General features: G+C 45.9%; 1 protein-coding gene across 7 annotated transcripts in view; it reads left to right on the plus strand.

Moving 5' to 3' along the window:
• Nucleotides 1-15: 15 nt before the first annotated feature.
• Nucleotides 16-21,676, plus strand: part of AIRE (autoimmune regulator) — a 40,093-nt gene continuing 18,432 nt past the window's right edge. For 3 of the 7 annotated variants that reach the window (XM_069975508.1, XM_069975504.1, XM_069975507.1), the window contains exons 1-10: nucleotides 16-302; nucleotides 5,446-5,503; nucleotides 5,757-5,907; nucleotides 11,202-11,376; nucleotides 12,010-12,147; nucleotides 15,215-15,283; nucleotides 17,035-17,133; nucleotides 18,730-18,827; nucleotides 20,648-20,728; nucleotides 21,523-21,570. In XM_069975508.1, coding sequence (XP_069831609.1) covers nucleotides 5,758-5,907; nucleotides 11,202-11,376; nucleotides 12,010-12,147; nucleotides 15,215-15,283; nucleotides 17,035-17,133; nucleotides 18,730-18,827; nucleotides 20,648-20,728; nucleotides 21,523-21,570 — 858 coding nt within the window. In that variant the 5' untranslated portion in view covers nucleotides 16-302; nucleotides 5,446-5,503; nucleotide 5,757. The remainder of the gene's footprint in view (nucleotides 303-5,445; nucleotides 5,504-5,756; nucleotides 5,908-11,201; nucleotides 11,377-12,009; nucleotides 12,148-15,214; nucleotides 15,284-17,034; nucleotides 17,134-18,729; nucleotides 18,828-20,647; nucleotides 20,729-21,522; nucleotides 21,571-21,676) is intronic. The other 4 variants (XM_069975505.1, XM_069975511.1, XM_069975509.1 and 1 more) reach the window with 4 other exon arrangements.

Below are 21,676 nucleotides of genomic sequence, written 5' to 3' on the forward strand. Positions count from 1 at the left end.
TCAGAGCGCAGGAAGTCTCCTTATTGGAGGACGGGCTGGAGGTCGTAGGTTACCGGGATAAAATAAATTACTAGCGTGGCCTTCGCTTTTCCTAATGCTTCAGTCGGGGGTCACGTTGTATCCCTGTACAGTGCGTCTCCCGTTATCTACCAGCTTCCATCACCTTCTATCCGCTCAGGTGGAGGTGTATTTACTGAAGGAACATCAGTGTGTTCGGGCTCTCAGCGCCCTCTAGTGTTGGAGGCTGCGCTGCAGGCCATTTTTCTGAATAGCTGAGCCAAAACTCACAGCCCAAACGTGTTGTAGGTATATTCACACCCCAATAGGGTGAGGCTACTCTGGCAGCCATGGGTTATAAGACCTATAATCGCCATGTCATTACTAAGCAAGGCAAATGGTGCAGCAGTGTGACCCACAAGTGGCTGTTACCCAATAATCACACAAAATCGATCTCAGATTTATTACGGCAATCGTTGCCGTTTATGGATCTCAGAGCGACCTCGCTTGTATTGTGTAGCTGCGACTCAGAGCGTCATGGCCGCGCGGCTCTGTCACTACAGTGCTGCAGAGATTCAAACTGTTTCACCGCTCCCAGCATAATATTGATACATGATGCCGGGTGGGGAAACTCCACTACAGGGCTTCCCCGTCCGTTTTATCCGTCCGTAAAATATGGGATGTGGGAATAAGCCCTCAAGGTTCGCTTATCTCTAGTGCAGAGGAAGACAGCCATAGAGCCTGGAATGGAGGTCTGTCCTTTAGTGATGGGTCCTGTTTTAGGCTATGTTCACACTACGTAAGAGACCAGCCGTTCTGTGACCCCAGCCGGGTCACGGAACGGCCGGTCTCCGGACGGATCATCTCGGACCGTACTTAAGTACCGGCCGGATGATCTTTCGGTCGCGGAGCTCTGATGCGGGCGCATCAGCGCGCGCCCGCCTCAGAGCTTCTTATAGCACACAGTGAAGCGAGCGGCCGGAGCCGCTCGCTTCACTGTGTGAACTGACAGGTCTTTCTGTGGCCGGAATTCACTGAATTCCGTCCGCAGAAAACTGACATGTCAGTTGTTTGCAGCGGCGTATGGGATCCCGGCCGGAGCGCACACGATGTGTGTACGCTCCGGCCGGGATCCCATAGAACAACATGCATTGTTCCACCGCGGTAAAAGTACGGGTGTTGTTGCCATCGGCAACATCGACCGTACTTTTACGTAGTGTGAACATAGCCTTATGGTGCGTTTACACAGGCGGATTTATCTGCCAGATTTTACTGGCATTGACATTACTGGCTTTGGCTTTCAAAATCTGTCAGATAAATCTGCCTGTGTAAACGCACCATTATGCTGGGTTTACACGGTGCGATAATTCGCCCGATCGTACGATTAACGATTTCGAAGTAACGATTTTTTTTTTTATAACGATCAGCGTTTAGATGATACGATATATCGTACAGAAAATTCGTTTTGCGATCGCTTAAGCCTATCTCACACGTAGGTAAAATCAGTGAACGACTGTTTACACGGAACGATCGGCGAATTTTTTGCGAACGACGATTTAAGAACCTGTTAAAAGATCAAAATGAACGATTTTTCGATCGTTCGCCGCGTTTACACGTACGATCATCGTTCGAATCGATCGTTATCGCGAAAATTCGCCCGATAATCGTTCTGTGTAAACCCAGCATTAGTCTCAGATGCAATGATTAAACTGGTCTTCATGAGGGAATGTCACACCTTACCTCTCAACTTTTTGGATGGCCAAAGAGGGACACTTGTGGTTCATGCTAGGAAAATTTTACAGGCATTTCTTTTTAATTTAAGGATGCATGTACACATCCAGGATCTGCTGCAAATTGATGCATTTAGTTACATCGATATCTGAAAATCTGCAGCAGATCCTGTATGTGTGACGGCATCCTTAGGTCGCATTCACACATCAGTAACGCTGTCTGTAATTGTGGACCCAAAACTGCGGACAGGGTTACAAATGTGTTTCAGTTCCTGTCCACATTTGCAGGTCCCCACTGTCATGTAGGTGACACAGACGCACAATGGCTTCATTGTTTTGTTGCAGCATGGATCATGTCCCCAAATAGATCAGAAACACCTACAGATGTGCGTATGGGGCCATAAAACTTAATGAGTCAGCATGTGTGATAGGGGCCATAATGTCACATGATTCATGTGAATATAACAGTTTTTAGGATCCAGCTTGCACCACATGATAGAACAATATGCAAGTTTGGGTCTATTATACAGTAAGAAACCAGACACTTTCTTCATTGAAGGTTTATTAATGCCAATCTAATTCCTAGGTCAAAAAGAGGGACATGTAAGGGGCAAAGAGGGACATGGGTCAAAAGTAGGGACTGTCCCTCCAAAAGAGGGACACTTGGGAGGTATGGTCACACCAGTCCTACTACTGGGATTATAATGTTGGGGGGCATAATGTACATGTACTGGACCCCTCTAGTCTTTATTCCAGGTACTCTAACAGCTCAGTGTTACATTGATTTGGATGTGGAAGCATTGGTACAGCCATTTCTCCAAATAGTCCTAGGAGCCTCAACACAACATCAGACTCTACAGTATGTTACCACTGTGAGCATGGCTACTATGGCCTCCAGTGCCTCCAGACTAGTTCCCATTGAGCACACCTAGGACACCATTGGTCTGCAAATTGCCAAGGAAGCTGCTAGCAGCAGATATTAATGATTGTAAGGCGTGTAGGTGATGTATTGGCATGTGCGTGCATGTATCTCTGTGCATGACGCTTATATTTGATGCAAAATTGATTGACATGTTTTGTTTTCATTTTTTCATCACTAGGACATGAGTAAAATGTCTATCGATTCTGTTACTTCTATAAGGTTTTCTTTTTGGTGTTGTAGTTTTAGTGCTGAGAAGTGTAATGTACATTTTACTCTTGGCTGGAATAACACATACAATTTTTGTAGCAGTTTTTTGGTATGGGCAACAAAGGATAAATGTACGCCATAGTGCAGAAAAGTCACAGTGCTGACTGTTTCCATGACTGAGCAGCTGCATGCAAGCCTTACATCGCCAAGCACAAGGCTGAGGGTTGTATGGATAAAAATGGCACACTCACATTTAGTGGAATTATAGTGGATGGCCGCCATTTAATGGCAAATAACGGCCATTATTTCAAAACAACTGCGGTTGTATTGAAATACCAGCTATTATTTAATGATGGCCATCCACTCAATTTCAACAGTGTGTAAACATAGCCTTTCTGTGTTTTTAATCCACTTGTGGGTTTGGTTGCAAAATACTGACCAAAAATAATATGTGGGAAGATCCCACCTGCTGTGTCCTAGTTCAGGCGAAAAGTCTTGTTATTTAGCCTTGTTATACATGTAACTCACTCTCTCTCTCTCTCTCTCTCTCTCTCTCTCTCTCTCTCTCTCTCTCTCTCTCTCTCTCTCTCTCTCTATATATATATATATATATATATATATATATATATAATCAGTGCAGTGCAGTGTAAACATGCTCATATTTACCACATTCTGAAGTTATTAGGTATGTGGTGTAGATGGTGGCTTCTGGAAAGTCCATGGTTTTACATGGGGAGGTCAGAAACAGATAACAGATATCAGGTTACATTGGGTGGAGATGATTAAGAAAAACAACTCGTATGTCAGAAATTTCCGTCAGTGATGGCCTGACTTCAGTACTAACTATATAACGCTCACCAGCCTTGTACGTAGAAGCTTCTATCATTCACTAACCATCCTAATAATATTAGCAACACAACATCCACTCAACCGGTATATGCTAGAATTTATAGAGGTTTATAGGGCCTCTTCATGCTGTGCTCTGTTATACGTACAGTACTGTGCTAAGGTCAGATTATGAAAATGCTGCAGAGTGAGACTGCTTTCCAAAATTAAAACGTGTCAACAATAGTTTATTTTTATCATTTAATACAATTCAAAGTGAATGAACAGAGAGGAAACTAAAACCCATATCTGGTGTGATCACCCTGCAAAACCATCAGTTCTTTAAAGGTACACGTGCATAAAGTCCGGGATGTTGTAGGATTATAGTCAGGTGTATGATTAGCCAATTACACCAAACAGGTGATAATGATTATCATTTTATATGTAGGATAAGGCCCCCTTCAGGGTGCGTTCACACGTACAGGATCTGCAGCAGATTTGATGGCGCAGATTGGTTTTGCCTTGAATCTGCAACTTCAAATCTGCTGCAGATCCTGTACGTGTGAACGCACCCTCATGCTTCTGCGGCCATTTTTACATTAAAAAAACAGATCATAAAGCCTTTCAGGAGGGTTCAGGAAACTGTGGGAAAACTGTGCGTCTGTCAGGGTAAATGGGGGTGGGGCTTTATTTAAGACAGGCATACGAGTACGCTAGTCTTCCCTTCTTAGTTACCAGTGGGACCCATCTACTGTTTGGAGAAGTTTGGCCAGAGGTACTCTTCATGGAAGAATTTTCATACCTTCCATTTGAAAGCAAGGCCAAGTAACTCAATTGTGCACAAAAACATAATAACTGGAGTGCAGATATACAAATAAAGCAACATTGCAAGTAGTCTTGAAAAATAATGTGGGCCCTAGTGATGATTGTACTATAATCCTGTCACATGTCACATTATCTAGTTTCCTATTATGTTGGAGGGAGCCTTATGACACCACAGGTTAAACTGACTGCTTTCTCCCATAGTTTTCATTGTAATAGTCAATATTACTGATGGGCTGTAACTGTTTATGTGTGTCTCAGCAGTGTGTTATATGTGAATGTATGTAGATGGACGGGAGCTCTATAAGCTGGCTTTGACATATGTAAATCTGTATGATTGCACTACACCTTTACTGTCACTACGTATTGTTTATTTGTAAGAGTATGTTTTTCTTTATTTTAAGATTTAAAAAAAAAAACTGAATTGTTCCACCAAAGGTTTTCTTCTGTTCAACATTTTTACAGCAGAATTGTGTTCATATCTTCGGTGTGAGAATCGCTGAATAAAAAGCCTTCTGCATTTGCAATGCTCTGGCTCCTTGTCTTGCTTTTTATAGGTTTTTTCCCCTACCACTAATCTCCAGGGTACCAACAATATTTAATCCATATAAATCTATGTACCCCATACGGCGTTTTAATGCATCATATGAAACCCATAAGAAACGTAACTATTGCCACATTTGTTACTTAATTTATACCTCACTTTTCACTTTAGAAGCCTTATTTTATGTGCAGCATATAAAAGGTGTTGGAGACTAGACCTAACCAGCAATGATGAATGTCCCATTATTCAATTACTCTTACTTGATTGATGCACCTTGCTCAGTTTCAGCGTCTTACTAATGAACCTTATCATGCTAGGTGACTTTCTGTAGAATAGGAGGAGACCTCTGGTTTTCTGTATGTTATTGGTTAGGTATCTATCTACAACTTAATTTACAGGTAGTATATAGGAAGCTCCTGCCTACACATGAGAAGAGCACTGGAAATCAGAAGTCAGGTAAGAACAAGTGGGACCTGTATGGGGAATGTGCAGGGCACCTATTATAACTTACTACAGCTGGGACAGCATTGTCATATGTGCTAGAGCGGTGGTTTCCAGCCTGGGCTCTCCAGTTGTGTAACCACTAAGCCAAACTTGCACCAAAACTCACTGTAAGGTTAAGCTGGGAGTGTTGGTTTTACAAAAGCTGATGATTGTAATAAATTTCATATGTTAAGATTTTCTTTGTAATCTTCTGCATTTCCAACAGAATGTCTCAGCAGGAATCTCCTCCTAGTGCGACAGATCTGAGAGCGCTCCTCAAATGGCACCGCACCGAAATCGCTGTGGCAATTACTGACCTCTTCCCATTGTTACATGGTATGATGGACAGAGACCTTGTATCCGAAGATAGATTTCAGGTGGGTCTACTGAACCCTCAGTAGTGCAAATGAGTAGTTACTAATTTAGCTGTAAATTATGGAAGTCCTCAGGGCTGTCTTATATAGCGCAATTCTCACATATATGCTTCGCATGTTTTTGGATGGTCACAGATGGACACTTGGGGGGGGGGAATGATCATCCCTGCACCTGTCGTAAATCTATTTGCCAATCTACATCTCTAATCTGACGAACGGGCAAAAGGGAGCTGTAAGCGCACAGGGGACGCGGCCTCTTTTTGTGCACAATTTATTAAGATTTATGCTTATAACTATAAATAATATAAAAATCGATGCCAAACTCAGAGCTGGTGTAGGTTTTTTGGGACTACTGCAAGACATCCTTAGATTTGTCACATATATGGAGAGGTGCGTGCCTCTTAGTAAATCCTGCATGGGACATGGGGGACGGCAATTAGCTGTTGAACAAGGAAACTTGTTCGTCAGCTGATCACTCAATTGTCACTTGCATAAAAATCACTGTAAATCGGCTGCATGTCTCCATGTGTAATAGGGGATGTGCAACTGACGGCTGAAAAAAGGGACCTTTAGTGCAGTCCTTGTCCATGATCTAATAGGCTCAGTAAGTAAGCAGTGATCAGTAAGCTTGTTGCTCATTTATTAAAGTGAATGTAACACTTAATTTACTGAAAAAAATAAAAAAATTATACTACCTGGTTGGCACCGGTGCTTCGATCCCCGTGACACCTCCTAAAGTTTTTTAAGAGGGTTGTGGGTCAATTTACAGCATAAGGCTGGGTTCACACTACGTATATTTCAGTCAGTATTGTGGTCCTCATATTGCAACCAAAACCAGCAGTGAATTAAAAACACAGAAAGGCTCTGTTCACACAATGGTGAAATTGAGTGGATGGCTGCCATATAACAGTAAATAACTGCCATTATTTCAATATAACAGCCGTTGTTCTAAAATAACAGCAAATATTTGCCATTAAATGGCGGCCATCCACTCAATTTCAACATTGTGGGGGAGATTTATCAAAGGGTGTAAAATTTAGACTGGTGCAAACTGCCCACAGCAACCAATCACAGCTCAGCTTTAGGCAGTGCTGAAAGGAAAGCTGAGCTGTGATTGGTTGCTGTGGCCAGTTTGCACCAGTCTAAATTTTACACCCTTTGATAAATCTCCCCCTGTGTGAACAGATCCTTTCTGTGTTTTTAATCCACTCCTGGTTTTGGTTGCAATACTGACTGAAATATACTGACTGAAATATACATATACTGACTGAAACATACGTAGTGTGAACATAGCCTGAGGCTGCGTTCACACTACATATATTTCTGTCAGTTTATTTCAGTCAGTATTGCAACCAAAACCAGGAGTGGATTAAAAACACAGAAAGGCTCTGTCCACACAATGGTGAAATTAAGTGGATGGCAGCCATATAACAGTAAATAACGGCCATTATTTCAATATAACAGCCGTTGTTTTAAAATAACAGCAAATATTTGCCATTAAATGGCGGCCATCCACTCAATTTCAACATTGTGTGAACAGATCCTTTCTGTGTTTTTAATCCACTCCTGGTTTTGGTTGCAATATGAGGACCACAATACTGACTGAAATATACGTAGTGTGAACCCAGCCTAAGGCTGGCCTAAGGTAAATCTTTCTAAATATGTCTATGGTACTATTGGTCTTCTGTACCATGGCTCGTGTAAAGAAAAGGACCATTCACCTGCAGAATTTTTTTTAAAGGATCCTGCACCAGTACCCTTTAAGGCTGGGAGTTGTGGCTGTAATAAGGATACAAGTCATAATATGCTTGTGTGAAACCAGCCTAAATGGGCAGTATTGTCAGACTACTTTTATAGGAGCAGCTTCAGTCTACACATCCAGACTGATATTTTAGGCGGCTATCCAGATTATTTTGATTGGTGCAACACACCAGATTGTCAGAGAAGTTCAGACCACAAAGAGACATTGCCTTTATTAGTGGTGCCCTATAAACAGGGGATGGGTGAGTCCATGGAAAACTCTGGTTGTGTAACGCCTGGAGAAGTGGATCCACTGGACCGTCACTAGCGATGGCACTAACCTCACCAGGGAGCGGAGTCTAAGGGGCCACTGGTTTTCACCAGAGCCCGCCGCAAGGCGGGATGGACTTGCTGCGGCAGGCGACCCCCAGGTCGCTACCCCTGGCTTGGTTGCTAGTGACGGCAGGCGAGGCGTGGCAGGAGCAGTAGACAGGAGATGGTGCTGGCAGAGGTCTGTAGGCGTAACCGCAGGTGACAGGCTGAACACAGGAGCAATAGTGTAACAGAGGAGCAGGAACCAGGAACGAGGACTAGGGACCAGGTAGCGGACAGGAATCAGGAACAAGGACTAGGGACCAGGTAGCGGACAGGAATCAGGAACAAGGACTAGGGACCATGTAGCGGACAGGAATCAGGAACAACAGGGAGCTGGGCCAAACGCTATGGGAAGCATGTAGAGGCTCCAACACCTGTAGTGGGGCAGGGCTGGAATTTATAGGAAGTGATTAGTGCACCTTCCAATAAGGGGCGGACTGGCCCTCTAAATCTGAGACAGCCGGCGCGCGCGCCCTAGGAGGCGGGGACGCGCGCGCCGGCCGGCACAGCGGGTGACAGGAGCGGGGCGAGGTAAGGCGCCCCCCGGGGCGGAACTAGTAGCAGCGCCGGGTCCCTGTACATGAACCCCGGCAGCTGCATGGAGAGGTCGCAGCGGCAGTCCGGAGCACGGGACGCCGCCGCGGCCGTGACAGTACCCCCCCCCCCCTTTGGCCTCCCCCTCTTTTTGCCTGCAGATGGAGGCAAATCAGTGATGAAGTCCATCCCTATGTGGCGAGGGGATGTGGATTTGCGGATGAAACCCTTCTGTAAGTTCTCCCAGATGTAAGAGGACATGGCCTCAGTCTCGGGTACGGAGAGAGGGTACACCCGACCTTGTGGAGGAGAAGTTCCAGGAAGGAGGTCTATGGGATAATCGTACGCCCGATGAGGTGGTAGAGAGTCCGCCTCTGTGGCAGAGAAGGCATCAGGCAAGTCTTGGTATTCCGCCGGTAGGCCGGATAGAGGCTTGGCGGGGTCGGGTGACAACATAGAGTACTTGGGCTGAGGTGACCTCAGACACTGGTTGGAACAGTCCTGACCCCAACTAAGAATCTCCCCGGTTCTCCAGTCCAGCTTAGGGGCATGTAATCGTAGCCAAGGGAGTCCCAGGAGGATGGTGGAAGAAGAATGGGGCAGGACGTAGAAGGAGATCTTTTCCTGATGTGAGGTGCCCACCTGGAGGACTAGAGGTGCAGTCTGGTAGTGCACATGGTCGGTAAGAATCTCGCCCGTGACCGAGGAGATAGTCAGGGGTCTGGCTAGTTGGGTCACGGGTAGCCGCCATCTTTGGACCAATGTTGCTGCAATAAAACTGCCTGCTGACCCAGAATCGAGAAAGGCAGTAGTCTGGTGATTTTGTCCCGTGGGTGTCTGGATGGAGACTGGCATAGAGAACCTTGGAGAGGTGGCATTCACACTTAGGGAGGCCTCTCCCACCGGACCTAGGTGCTGGCGTTTCCCGGACGCTTGAGGACGTTGGGGACATCTCAGCCGAAAGTGATCCGGACCACTGCAGTAGAGGCAGAGATTCAGCTCCAGACGACGAATTCTCTCATCAGGCGTCAGGTGAGCCCATTCCACCTGCATAGGAATCTCCGGAGTCGGCTGGGACACCAGAACATCAGGATTCTGGAAGCCCGGCGCCAGCTGGTGATGGCGACGGGACAGGCTTAGTCGCCGTTCATGCCAGACCTCCTCCTTTCTCTCAGAAAAACGAGTATCGACCCTGGTGGCCAGTAGGATGAGTTCGTTCAGGGAGGTAGGTAGGTCTCGGGCGGAAAGCACGTCTCTCACCCGACTGGACAGGCCCTTCTTGAAGGTAGCTATTAGAGCGGCCTCATTCCAGTCTAATTCCGCTGCCAGGGTGCGGAACTGGATGGCGTAGTCGCCAACGGAGGAGCTCCCTTGAGAGAGGTTGAGTAGAGCAGTCTCAGCCGAAGACGCACGGGCAGGTTCCTCAAAGACGGAGCGAAACTCGGCCCGGAAGGTTCGGAGATTGGCAGCAGCAGGGTCATCTCGGTCCCACAGCGGCGTGGCCCAAGCCAGAGCTCTACCCTCCAGTAGGCTGATGATGAAAGCCACTTTAGAGCGCTCGGTGGAAAACTGACTACTTAAAAGTTCAATGTGCATGGTGCATTGAGTCAGGAATCCTTTGCACAACTTGGAGTGACCACCGTATTTGCTTGGGAGGTGGTGTGCGCTGGGCTATAGTATGCTGCTGTAAGGCGGCAGTGAGTTGCTGGATCTGCTGCGACTGTTGCTGGATTTGTTGAGCCTGTTGGGCGACCACTCGGGCTATGTCGCAGATATCAGGCACCTCGCCGGGATCCATGGTTGGAGCCTACTGTAACGCCTGGAGAAGTGGATCCACTGGACCGTCACTAGCGATGGCACTAACCTCACCAGGGAGCGGAGTCTAAGGGGCCGCTGGTTTTCACCAGAGCCCGCCGCAAGGCGGGATGGACTTGCTGCGGCAGGCGACCCCCAGGTCGCTACCCCTGGCTTGGTTGCTAGTGACGGCAGGCGAGGCGTGGCAGGAGCAGTAGGCAGGAGATGGTGCTGGCAGAGGTCTGTAGGCGTAACCGCAGGTGACAGGCTGAACACAGGAGCAATAGTGTAACAGAGGAGCAGGAACCAGGAACGAGGACTAGGGACCAGGTAGCGGACAGGAATCAGGAACAAGGACTAGGGACCAGGTAGCGGACAGGAATCAGGAACAAGGACTAGGGACCAGGTAGCGGACAGGAATCAGGAACAACAGGGAGCTGGGCCAAACGCTATGGGAAGCATGTAGAGGCTCCAACACCAGTAGTGGGGCAGGGCTGGAATTTATAGGAAGTGATTAGTGCACCTTCCAATAAAGGGCGGACTGGCCCTTTAAATCTGAGACAGCCGGCGCGCGCACGCCCTAAGAGGCGGGGACGCGCCTGCCGGCCGGCACAGCGGGTGACAGGAGCGGGGTGAGGTAAGGCGCCCCCCGGGGCGGAACTAGTAGCAGCGCCGGGTCCCTGTACATGGACCCCGGCAGCTGCATGGAGAGGTCGCGGTGGCGGTCCGGAGCACGGGACGCCGCCGCGGCCGTGACAGGTTGTAATGGTGTAAACATCAGTTTATTTAGTTGACTATGGTTAGATGATGGCACCATTAATGTGACATGTTATGGGCTTGTCATTCTTATACAGGAGACTCAGCGTGCTGGTGAAGAAATAGGAGCACAGAAAGCTTCTCATGCTCTTCTTACTTGGCTTCTGACTCGGGATATGCACTATATCCGTGGCTTTTGGTCACTCCTGTCCACAGAGTATATTTTGAAGAGTTACCCTCACTTATCAGGAATCCAGAAAGCTCTTCAGACTGGTAAATACACTACACTCAACATTCAGCCTAGGCCACCATTGGTTTCCCTATTGTTCAGTAAAATTACTGAGGATACATTTGTGCACATTTTCAAGATTTCTTCTATGCTAATGACTATATGTTATTTCCTATCTTTGCTACTTAAAGGGGCACTCCGGTGAAAATGTTTTACTTTCAAATAAACTGGTGTCAGAAAGTTAAACAGATTTGTAATTTACTTCTATTGAAAAATCTTAGTTCTTCCAGTACTTATTAGCTGCTGTATATCCTGCAGGAAGTAATGCATTCTTTCCAGTGTGACGCATGAACTGTCCAGAGCAGTAGCAAATCCCCATAGAAAACCTTTCCTCCTTTGGACAGTTCCTGACACAGACAGAGGTGGCAGCAGACAGCACTGTCTCTGACTGGAAAGAATACAACACTTTCTTCAGGACATACAGCAGCTAGTAAGTACTGGAAGACTTAAGATTTTTAAATAGAAGTATGATACAAATCTATTTAACTTTCTGACACAAGTTGATTTGAAAGAAAAAACTTTTCACTGGACAACCCCTTTAGACATTGACTATTCTTGCTATTTTGGTCATTGAGTCTGGAGGTTTCTCAGTTATAGTTTTTTTATTTCCTCTTTAGCTTCAGATAAACTCTCTCAGCGCAAAGCTCGACGCTCTTCTTCCACTACCAAACATTCAGACCATCAAAAGCTGCACAAGAAAAGAAAAGCTGGAGTAGAGAAGGACTCTGGAGGTGCTGTGCAGCTATTTGGCACTGGTAAAGTGACATGAGTGACAAGTAGATTTGGACAATTACCAAAGTAGTGAATCAATGGAGCCCCATTATAGAGGGGTGGGGACTTCCTTCGCCTGGGGGTGGGCCGGCCCACCTCTAGTGCTTCACCCCCGGCCAGTGCGTGGGAATAGAATGATAGAATGGCTCCGTATGCGGGGATCGGGCTGCGGTTCAAAAAAAGGACCGGGGCTTCCCTGCGCCTGTGTGCCTGAGGAGTACCCACTAACTGTACAAATATATCACATGTCAATGCAGAGATCTCAGAGACCAAAAGAAGGATTCTACACTAACATAGAAGAGGATTCTTTACTGTAAGAGCAGAGAGACTATGTAACACTCTGACTTAGAAAATGATCATAGTGGATACATTTAAAGGAGAAGTTCGGCAAAACTTTTTATTAAAGTATTGTATTGCCCCCAAAAGTTATACAAATCACCAATATACACGGGAAATGCTTATAAAGTGCTTTTTCCCTGCACTTACTACTGCATCAAGGCTTCACTTCCTGGATAAAGTGGTGATGTCACGACCCGACTCCCAGAGCTGTGCGGGCTGTGGCTGCTGGAGAGGATGATGGCAGGGGGCACTGAGTGACACTCAGCATCCCTCTGCCATCATCCTCTCCCGCAGCCACAGCCCGCACAGCTCTGGGAGTCGGGTCGTGACATCACCATTTTATATGAATATATAAGTATGAGTATAATACTTATATATGAGTATAAAAATGATCTTCATACCTTTCTTGAGTATATTAATGTTACATATGTATACAATATTATTCTGACTGACCTGTTAGTCTTTTTTTCAGCCTTTCAATCGATGTTGCCATTCCTTTCTTTTTGAATGGCTTAAATGATTAAGCAATTTTTTGGTATGGTTGTTGATGTGATTGTTCATGCAACAGTTTGCTAAAAATCCTATGCATATTGTTTGTATTACACCCAGAGATCTGATCTAGTGTATTATGTAACCAGTTGATCAGATTGATCAGTTTTGTATTGTGGTTTAGGTTTAAATGTCTTGTACAGACGATAACTGTCATGTACAGAAACAATAGGATCATAAACCTCATTACAAAACCATAGTTTAAATATAGTAGCAGTCAGGGGCAGTCTTGGCATTTCTGGGGCCCCAAGCAAAGTCATGTCTGGGGCCCCCCCATGCCCCCCCTCCTCGACATGCGCTGCCCCCCCCTCCCCAGTAGTCCTCTTATAACCCTCCTACCACCATACAGAGATTACATATCACCTCAAAACTGCTCTGAACAAAACAGGAAGATATTACCAATGATGCCATAACATAATACTGCCACACCATGACCCCTATCACTACAGACCCTATAACAGAGTGCAGTTACATCCAGTGACTTACAGGAGGCGTCTTCTCTGATCAGCGTCTTTTACTTTTTTTTCTTTCTCTCTCCATCCAGCCTGGGCCACCTTGAAGTCTTCTCCCGGCTGGTAATCTTTCCTCCAGAATCTGTCAGAGAAATATTTTAGGCTCCAACACATACAGTAGTTAGGTCCCCTCTATGTCTATATAGTAGTTACGCCCCTCTGTGCCCCCACAGATTAAAGGTGTCCCTGTGCCCCCACTTAATAATTAGGTATGTTCTGTGCCCCAGTATAGTAGTGAGGCATATAGGCACTTCTGTGCAGTCCCAATGTAATTAAGACCGCTGTGTGCTGCCCCCAGTTATATAGACCCCTTGTGCGCTGCCGACAGTAGTAAATACCACTTGTGTGCTGCCCCCAGTAGTATATACCTCTTGTGTGCTGTCCCCAGTGGTATATAGACCCCCCTGTGTGCTCCCGCAGTTATATATAGAGCTGTGTGATCCCCCAGTTATACATAGCCCCCCTGTGTGCTCCCCCAGTATACTATATAGACCCCCTGTGTGCTCCCCCAGTATACTATATAGACCCCCTGTGTGCTTCTCCCAGTCGTATATACCCCGTGTGCTCCCCCCAGTTGTATATACCCCCCGTGCTGCCCCCAGTTTTATATACCCCCTGTGTGCTCCCCCACTTGTATATAGCCTCCCTGTGAGCTCTCCCACTTGTATATAGCCCCCCTGTGTGCTCCCCCTTATATAGCCCCCCTGTGAGCTCCCCCCGTTTATATAGCCCCCCTGTGCGCTCCCCCGTTTATATAGCCCCCTGTGCGCTCCCCCCGTTTATATAGCCCCCCTGTGCGCTCCCCCCGTTTATATAGCCCCCTGTGCGCTCCCCCTGTTTATATAGGCCCCCTGTGCACTCCCCCTGTTTATAAAGCCACCTGTGCGCTCCCCCCGTTCATATAGCCCCCCTGTGCGCTTCTCCCGTTTTATATAGCCCCCCTGTGCGCTTCTCCCGTTTTATATAGGCCCCCTATATATAACACACAAAAAAACCAAAAAAATACATTTTTACTCACCTGGGTCCGGCGTCTTCTCGTCTCTTCTCTCTTGTGGCCGCGGGAAGTGTTTCCCCTGCGGTCACATAAGGACGCTCTCCCGTTGTCATGGCACCGGCGCTCCAGTGACGCCTCGAGCGCCGGCACCAGAGACACAGAGCAGCCTCTTGTGACCACAGGGAAATCACTTCCTGCGGCCACAAGAGTAACTGACAGGGAGGGAGCCAATGGCTCCTGCCCTGTCAGTGCCGCTGCTGCCTGTAACTATGTGCGCTCGTTACGAGCGCACATAGTTAGCCGCAGCGGTCTTGGGCACCAGAGCGGGGCCCCCCTGGATGTCGGGGACCCACGCAATTGCGTGGTATGCGTGGTGCCCAAGACCGCTACTGGTAGTAGTGTATATATAGTAGTAAATATCTATGCAGCACACTACTGAACTTAAAAAAAAAAAAAAAAAAAAAAAGTTTGTTTAAATCAAATACACACAGTATGTGTGTGTGTGTGGGGGGGGGGGTTGTATACAGGCAACATTCACTTTTGATATTTGTAAAATTGATCTTTTTGTTGTCAAAATTTGTGTGTGATGGCCCACTCTGATTGAATTCGTATTATTAGTATTAATGGTTTGACTTGGTAATAATTTACTCCAAATAGGTCCTCCACCTAAAACAAAGCCACTTCGTAAAACCGAGAAACAGGAGAAACTGGGGTCCTCCTCACACTGTAAGTCACTAGAGTCAATGAATTTATTTTTTGGCGGTGTGAGCTGTAGTTTTTATCGATATCACTTCAGGTAACATACTACTTTTTGATCTCTCTGTAACTTTTTCTTGTTTTGCTATATTGCAATAGTTCATACATTTTCAAATGCACCAATGCCAATTATTATTAGCAATTGGCATTTTGTTTGTGGTTTATAGTTTAAAATTGAGAAATGTTTTTTTGTTTTTTTTTTATTAAATTTAATTTACTTAGGGGTTTAATATATACATTTTTATTATTATTTTTCTTTTACTCTACTTACTCTACTTTTCTTCCTCTGCACTGTTTTAGGAAATTTCATATGCTAATGAAACATTTTGATCTACTGGTGGGTGGGACTATAACCCCCTTCTATTAGTAGTTAATATTAGCAGAAGAGAGCAGCAGTAGTCCCGTCCTCAGTTCACTAAAACACCTAATTAGCATATGAAATAAACTGCTATTATCCCAAAAAGTGGCACTGAGGATGAAGGTAAGAAATATACCTTCATCCTCAGTGCCCCCTGCACTATAGGAACATATCAGCAGTTTAGATGCCCCTGACCCCATTCCATTAGTGTTGAGCAAAGTTACCGAACATTCGGCTTCGGCCATACCTGAACACTTGCCATTTAACTCATGGCGGCTGGAGAATTTGAATGCAGCCCTAGGGATCCGTGGAAAACATGGATACAGCCGTAGGCCGCATCCATGTTTTTCTGGCAGCCCTGGGGCTGCGTCCACCTTCTCCAGCCGCCAAAAATCAAATATTAAAGGACAAGTGCCATGAAAAACTTTTTCCCAGTAATTGAAGCACATTAGAAAGTTATATAACTCTGTAATATGCTTCAATCACCTATCTGCCTCCCTTCCCTGTCTTTTCCCCCTCCACCCCCCACCAGGAAGTGTCCTGACTCACACAGACCTGATTACTGTCGTCACCGTCACCAGGCAGCTCCTTCTTGTGGGGATGAGTCATCAGCAGGAGGGCTGCTCTAGGTCCTGTTACACCAGCCTCCCCCTCCCCTCCTTGTCAGGTGACTCTGCTTGCTCAGCTTATCTTCTCTAGTGACATGACTCCTTCACTGAGTCCACTGCAGCAGGAGAGAGGGTATGAGGGGAGGGGGGAGCTGCCCATCTGCCGCAGTCAGTCGGAGGGAAGATAAGCAAGTGAGATGTGACAAGTGATGGCTTGCAGTTGTTCAGCCAATGGAAGCTGAGCAAGCTGAGTCACCTGACAAGGCAGGGGAGGGGGGGGCTGCTGTAACAGGAAAAGAAGCTGAGAGAAGAGCTTGGTGACGTGACAACAGTAATTAGGTCTGTGTGAGTTAGGACACTTCCTGGTGGGGGGTGGAGGGGGGAAAAGGCAGAGAAGGGAGGCAGATAGGTGATTGAAGCATATTACACAGTTATATAACTTTGTAATGTGCTTCAATTACTGGGAAAAAGTTTTTCATGGCACTTGTCCTTTAAGAGTTCAGGCTCAGTAAGTTAACTCAACACTACATACCATATCTTCCTAGTCCACATTTACTATACAGTACATGTATGGTGGATGTCACAGGCGGGTTAATATTTGTATTTTTATGGAAAAATATATTTTAAAATTTAATGACTTTTGCTTACTTTTTGTGTTATGTGTAGAGCCTGAGAGAGTAAAGAATATAACAGGGATTATGTCTTATGAACCCATTTATTATGCATGATTTGGTTTTGTTTAATTTTATTTGAAGCTCCACAAAAAGTCCCCACCACTGTAGATGATACTGAAGGGAAAGCTGCCATCCTCACTCTAAGTAAAGCATTGACAACTGACAAGAAGGCCAACACAGGTAGAGTCATGCCATTGTGTGTCCTCCATAAAGATAAGAAGAATATATTTCTGCAGAAAGTTACTTGTCTGGAATTGCTTCAGCCTAGATTTTGCCATAGAACTTTTGCAACACACTTAGAATTTCACTGTATTGAGCACTTAAACCAGCAGCGACAGTGTCTTTTTTTCTGGTTTCCCTGAGATCCGTGATCTGCTTGTAGTATTGGTCCCCTGGGCATTGCTCCCACCTAACCAGAGTCCTGTTCCACACTGATGAGGGACAACACACCAAAACAGATGTCTGTGGATGGATACTTGGCCCTGGTATTTTCCTGGTCATATCATCAGACTCTTAGGTTGGATATTGACAGAAGGGACCACTTATTATGGTGGTTTTGGTGGTCTCCTTACAGGAGCCATCTCTTTGTTAGGTCCTTCCCTGCAGGGATATCTGGCTGGTCCCATGTTTTGAGACTCCTAAATGAGGCTCTGGACCTTTTTGCATGTCATTTAGATAGTAAAATAGAAAGACCTCTCATATTACATGCCAACATGGCTGGACTGGGGCTATAATTCATCTTTGGCCTCTGACAGCGCACAGGTCCACTTACTGTGTGGTGAATGTGAAATATGTTTGTGAGCTTGTGAGTTAAGAGAAAGGACGGTGAGTGCAGCATGAATATATGTCATATATGCATATATAGCACACGTGGCACTGACTCACAACATGCTGCTGAGCGAGAGATGGAGAAAATTCAAATGTCCAATTTTTTTTTTTTTGCAACAAAAAGTACAAACTATCCCACAAAATACAGTATAAGCCGTGCACCTAATAAAGAATCTAAACTTACACATCCCTGTGCCCCTGCAGTGCAGCATCACCAGCTCTCTGACCGTTGCCTTTCTCCTGTTTCTCACGGCTTCCTGCAACATCACGTTCCTGCAGGAAGTACCCGCTTAGCCAGTTGTTGACTGCAGAGGTGTCCCACCCCAGCCACTAACTGGCTGTGCAGGAGCAACGCCACATCCTGGATCACCTTAGAATAACATTTGCAATCTGCTTTAAAGAAGCAGTTCACAAAAAATATTATTGGCCCCCCCGCTGGCGCTGGAACGTATACTTGCCGCAGCTGATCGGTGTCCCGAGGCGCAGCTTTGTTCCAGTCCCGCGGTGCCGTTCAAATCCGGCATGCGCTCACATCCGCTTCTGCTGTGACTCCTCTTCTCTGTCCTGTGATTATACACCGGAACTCACACACTTCCATGCATTTTCTATGGAAGCGCGTGACTTACTTTCAATTACAAGGCAGAGAAGAGGAGTCACTGCAAAAGCTGAAGTGAGCGCACGCCGGATTTGAACGGCGGCGCAGGACCAAAACGAATCAGCTGTGGTGAGTATACAGTCCAGCGCCTACCGAAGGGGGCAATAATACTTTTTTGTGAACTGCTTCTTTAAGTCCATGATTATTATTATTATTATTATTATTATTATTATTATTATTATTATTATTATTATTATTATTTTATTTTTATAGGGGACCTGTATAGGGGACTTTGTACCCTTTTACTACAGTTCCTATTTTATTGACTATTTACTTTACAAATCATTTTATAGAAAAGTCCAAACAGAAAGAGACAGAGCTGGAAGGGACAGATCAGAGCCGGAATCAACCCCTGAAATTGACTCTCCGTCCAAAATTATCCATCAGTCACGTAAGTGCACAGAACATAGAGGCTTCACATGTGTAACCATATAGAAGGTAATGAAAGTAAATTGATTATTACATGACACCAGTTTTGTAATGTTATCTGTTCCTGGAGCAGCCATGAGATTTCTGCAATATAATTATCATTGAAACTTTTGACAGAGACATGTCAGACCCCTACCGATTGTTATTTAGAGCCTGGACTGGACAAGCGTGCAGTTAAGTGCTTCACTCGACTCAACTCACTGTGATTGTCTACATAGGCTTACAATGGAGCCCGTCTCCTGCAGCAAGAAACGGAAGAAAGCATGGAGTGTAATGCTCAGCTGCACGCTTCACTCATCTCTATTTAACGATTGGTGGGAGTATTAAAAATTCAGACCCCAACATCTGTGTGACATGACAGTTTTATTTTTAAGTGTCATGGATGCTTTATGCTACTGTGCCTGCACGCAGTCACACTGGTCCCATACCTGCACGCAGTCACACTGGTCCCATACCTGCACGCAGTCACACTGGTCCCATACCTGCACGCAGTCACACAGGTCCCATACCTGCGTGCACTCACACAGGTCCCATATCTGCGTGCACTCACACAGGTCCCATATCTGCGTGCACTCACACTGGTCCCATACCTGCGTGCACTCACACTGGTCCCATACCTGCGTGCACTCACACTGGTCCCATACCTGCACACAGTCACACTGGTCCCATACCTGCGTGCACTCACACTGGTCCCATACCTGCACGCAGTCACACTGGTCCCATTCTTGCATGCACTCACACTGGTCCCATACCTGCGTGCACTCACACTGGTCCCATACCTGCGTGCACTCACACTGGTCCCATACCTGCGTGCACTCACACTGGTCCCATACCTGCACACAGTCACACTGGTCCTATACCTGCGTGCACTCACACTGGTCCCATACCTGCACACAGTCACACTGGTCCCATACCTGCGTGCACTCACACTGGTCCCATACCTGCACGCAGTCACACTGGTCCCATTCTTGCATGCACTCACACTGGTCCCATACCTGCGTGCACTCACACTGGTCCCATACCTGCACGTAGTCACACTGGTCCCATACCTGCGTGCACTCACACTGGTCCCATATCTGCGTGCACTCACACTGGTCCCATACCTGCGTGCACTCTCACTGGTCCCGTACCTGCGTGCACTCTCACTGGTCCCGTACCTGCGTGCACTCACACTGGTCCCGTACCTGCGTGCACTCACACTGGTCCCGTACCTGCGTGCACTCACACTGGTCCCATACCTGCACGCACTCACACTGGTCCCATATCTGCGTGCACTCACACTGGTCCCATACCTGCGTGCACTCTCACTGGTCCCGTATCCGCGTGCACTCACACTGGTCCCATACCTGCATGCAGTCACACTGGTCCCATACCTGCACGCAGTCACACAGGTCCCATACCTGCACGCAGTCACACTGGTCCCATACCTGCACGCAGTCACACAGGTCCCATACCTGCACGTAGTCACACAGGTCCCATACCTGCACGCAGTCACACAGGTCCCATACCTGCACGTAGTCACACAGGTCCCACACCTGCACGCAGTCACACAGGTCCTGGATGTCTAATCACATTGTCCCTATTTGGTGCAGTTAGACAAAGATCCAGTGTGATTGAACAGCAAAGGTATGGTGTGATTGTACAACACGAGCCCAACGGTCTTGTGCCACAGAATTACATTATACTACCTTTTTTATCTAACCCTTCCTTATAGCAATTATACTTTTAGTAGGTTTGCAAAAGTTAAAAAAAAATGAACTCTGCATCTTTATATCTTCATAGTGTGGTCCTACCAAGATCAGTGCTGTATGGCTTGAGGGTTATTTGTTGGAACCTACCAGTGAGCTTGTGCCAGTAAGGACTGTACGTACTGTAAGGAGGGTGAAACATGAACTACACAAGATCCAATCAGGGAAGTAATACAAGAGGACACTCAACATTCCGTGATGCTTTATTTCTTCAGTAACATATAGGAAACATCATGTACTGTGCACACAACGAGGACGCCAAAAACCGAGATAATGTTTATTATATATTTATAATTCTAATCACCATAATCATGGTGCTTGGTGTCCTTGTTGTCTGGTACATGAGGTTTCCTATATGTTACTGAAGAAATAAAGCATCACGGAATGTTGAGCGCCCTAATGTATTACTTCTCTGCTTGGATATTGGATTAATATAATATTGGATTATTTCTGACATCATATACTACTATGTGAGTAGTAGTAGTAGTAGTAGTATAGTATGGACTTGCAGAGTAACAAAACTAAGATATCCCGGTTCTCTATGGCGTACCTGACAAATAGTGATAATGTTCTCTACGGGGACAGGAAATTGCCCATACCATATGATACCTGATACAAGGTTAACAGCCTTTCCTAATAACATACAATTATAAATGTAGATATGTAATATAATTAGAGTAGAACCAACCCTTTTTTGCCAAGTCATAGACCACCATTGACTATTATTTCTTATATGACCATTAGTGTTATATAAGGCTGAATTTCTGCTAAGTGCTCCCTTTGTATGTTATTTATCAAAAATCGAAGTTTATTTTACCAAAAGGCAGAAAGAATATAAGAATACCTTTGTATGTGTCTGTCTCATAATAAAAATTATCATTCTTTTTTACTTATTTTTTTTCTATTTAGATTGGCCTTACTCCAAACCTTTCTGCTCCCGAGTTGTCACATCATCAGGTCTGTGTAACATCATTTGCTTTAGTCACATCAGGAAATTCTATTATATATCTTTTTTACTCCTTATTTGCATCTCTCTCTATTGCTCACACTTACAGTAGTCACC

Source organism: Dendropsophus ebraccatus, chromosome 6 (genome assembly GCF_027789765.1).
Source record: "Dendropsophus ebraccatus isolate aDenEbr1 chromosome 6, aDenEbr1.pat, whole genome shotgun sequence".
Lineage (NCBI taxonomy): Eukaryota > Metazoa > Chordata > Amphibia > Anura > Hylidae > Dendropsophus > Dendropsophus ebraccatus.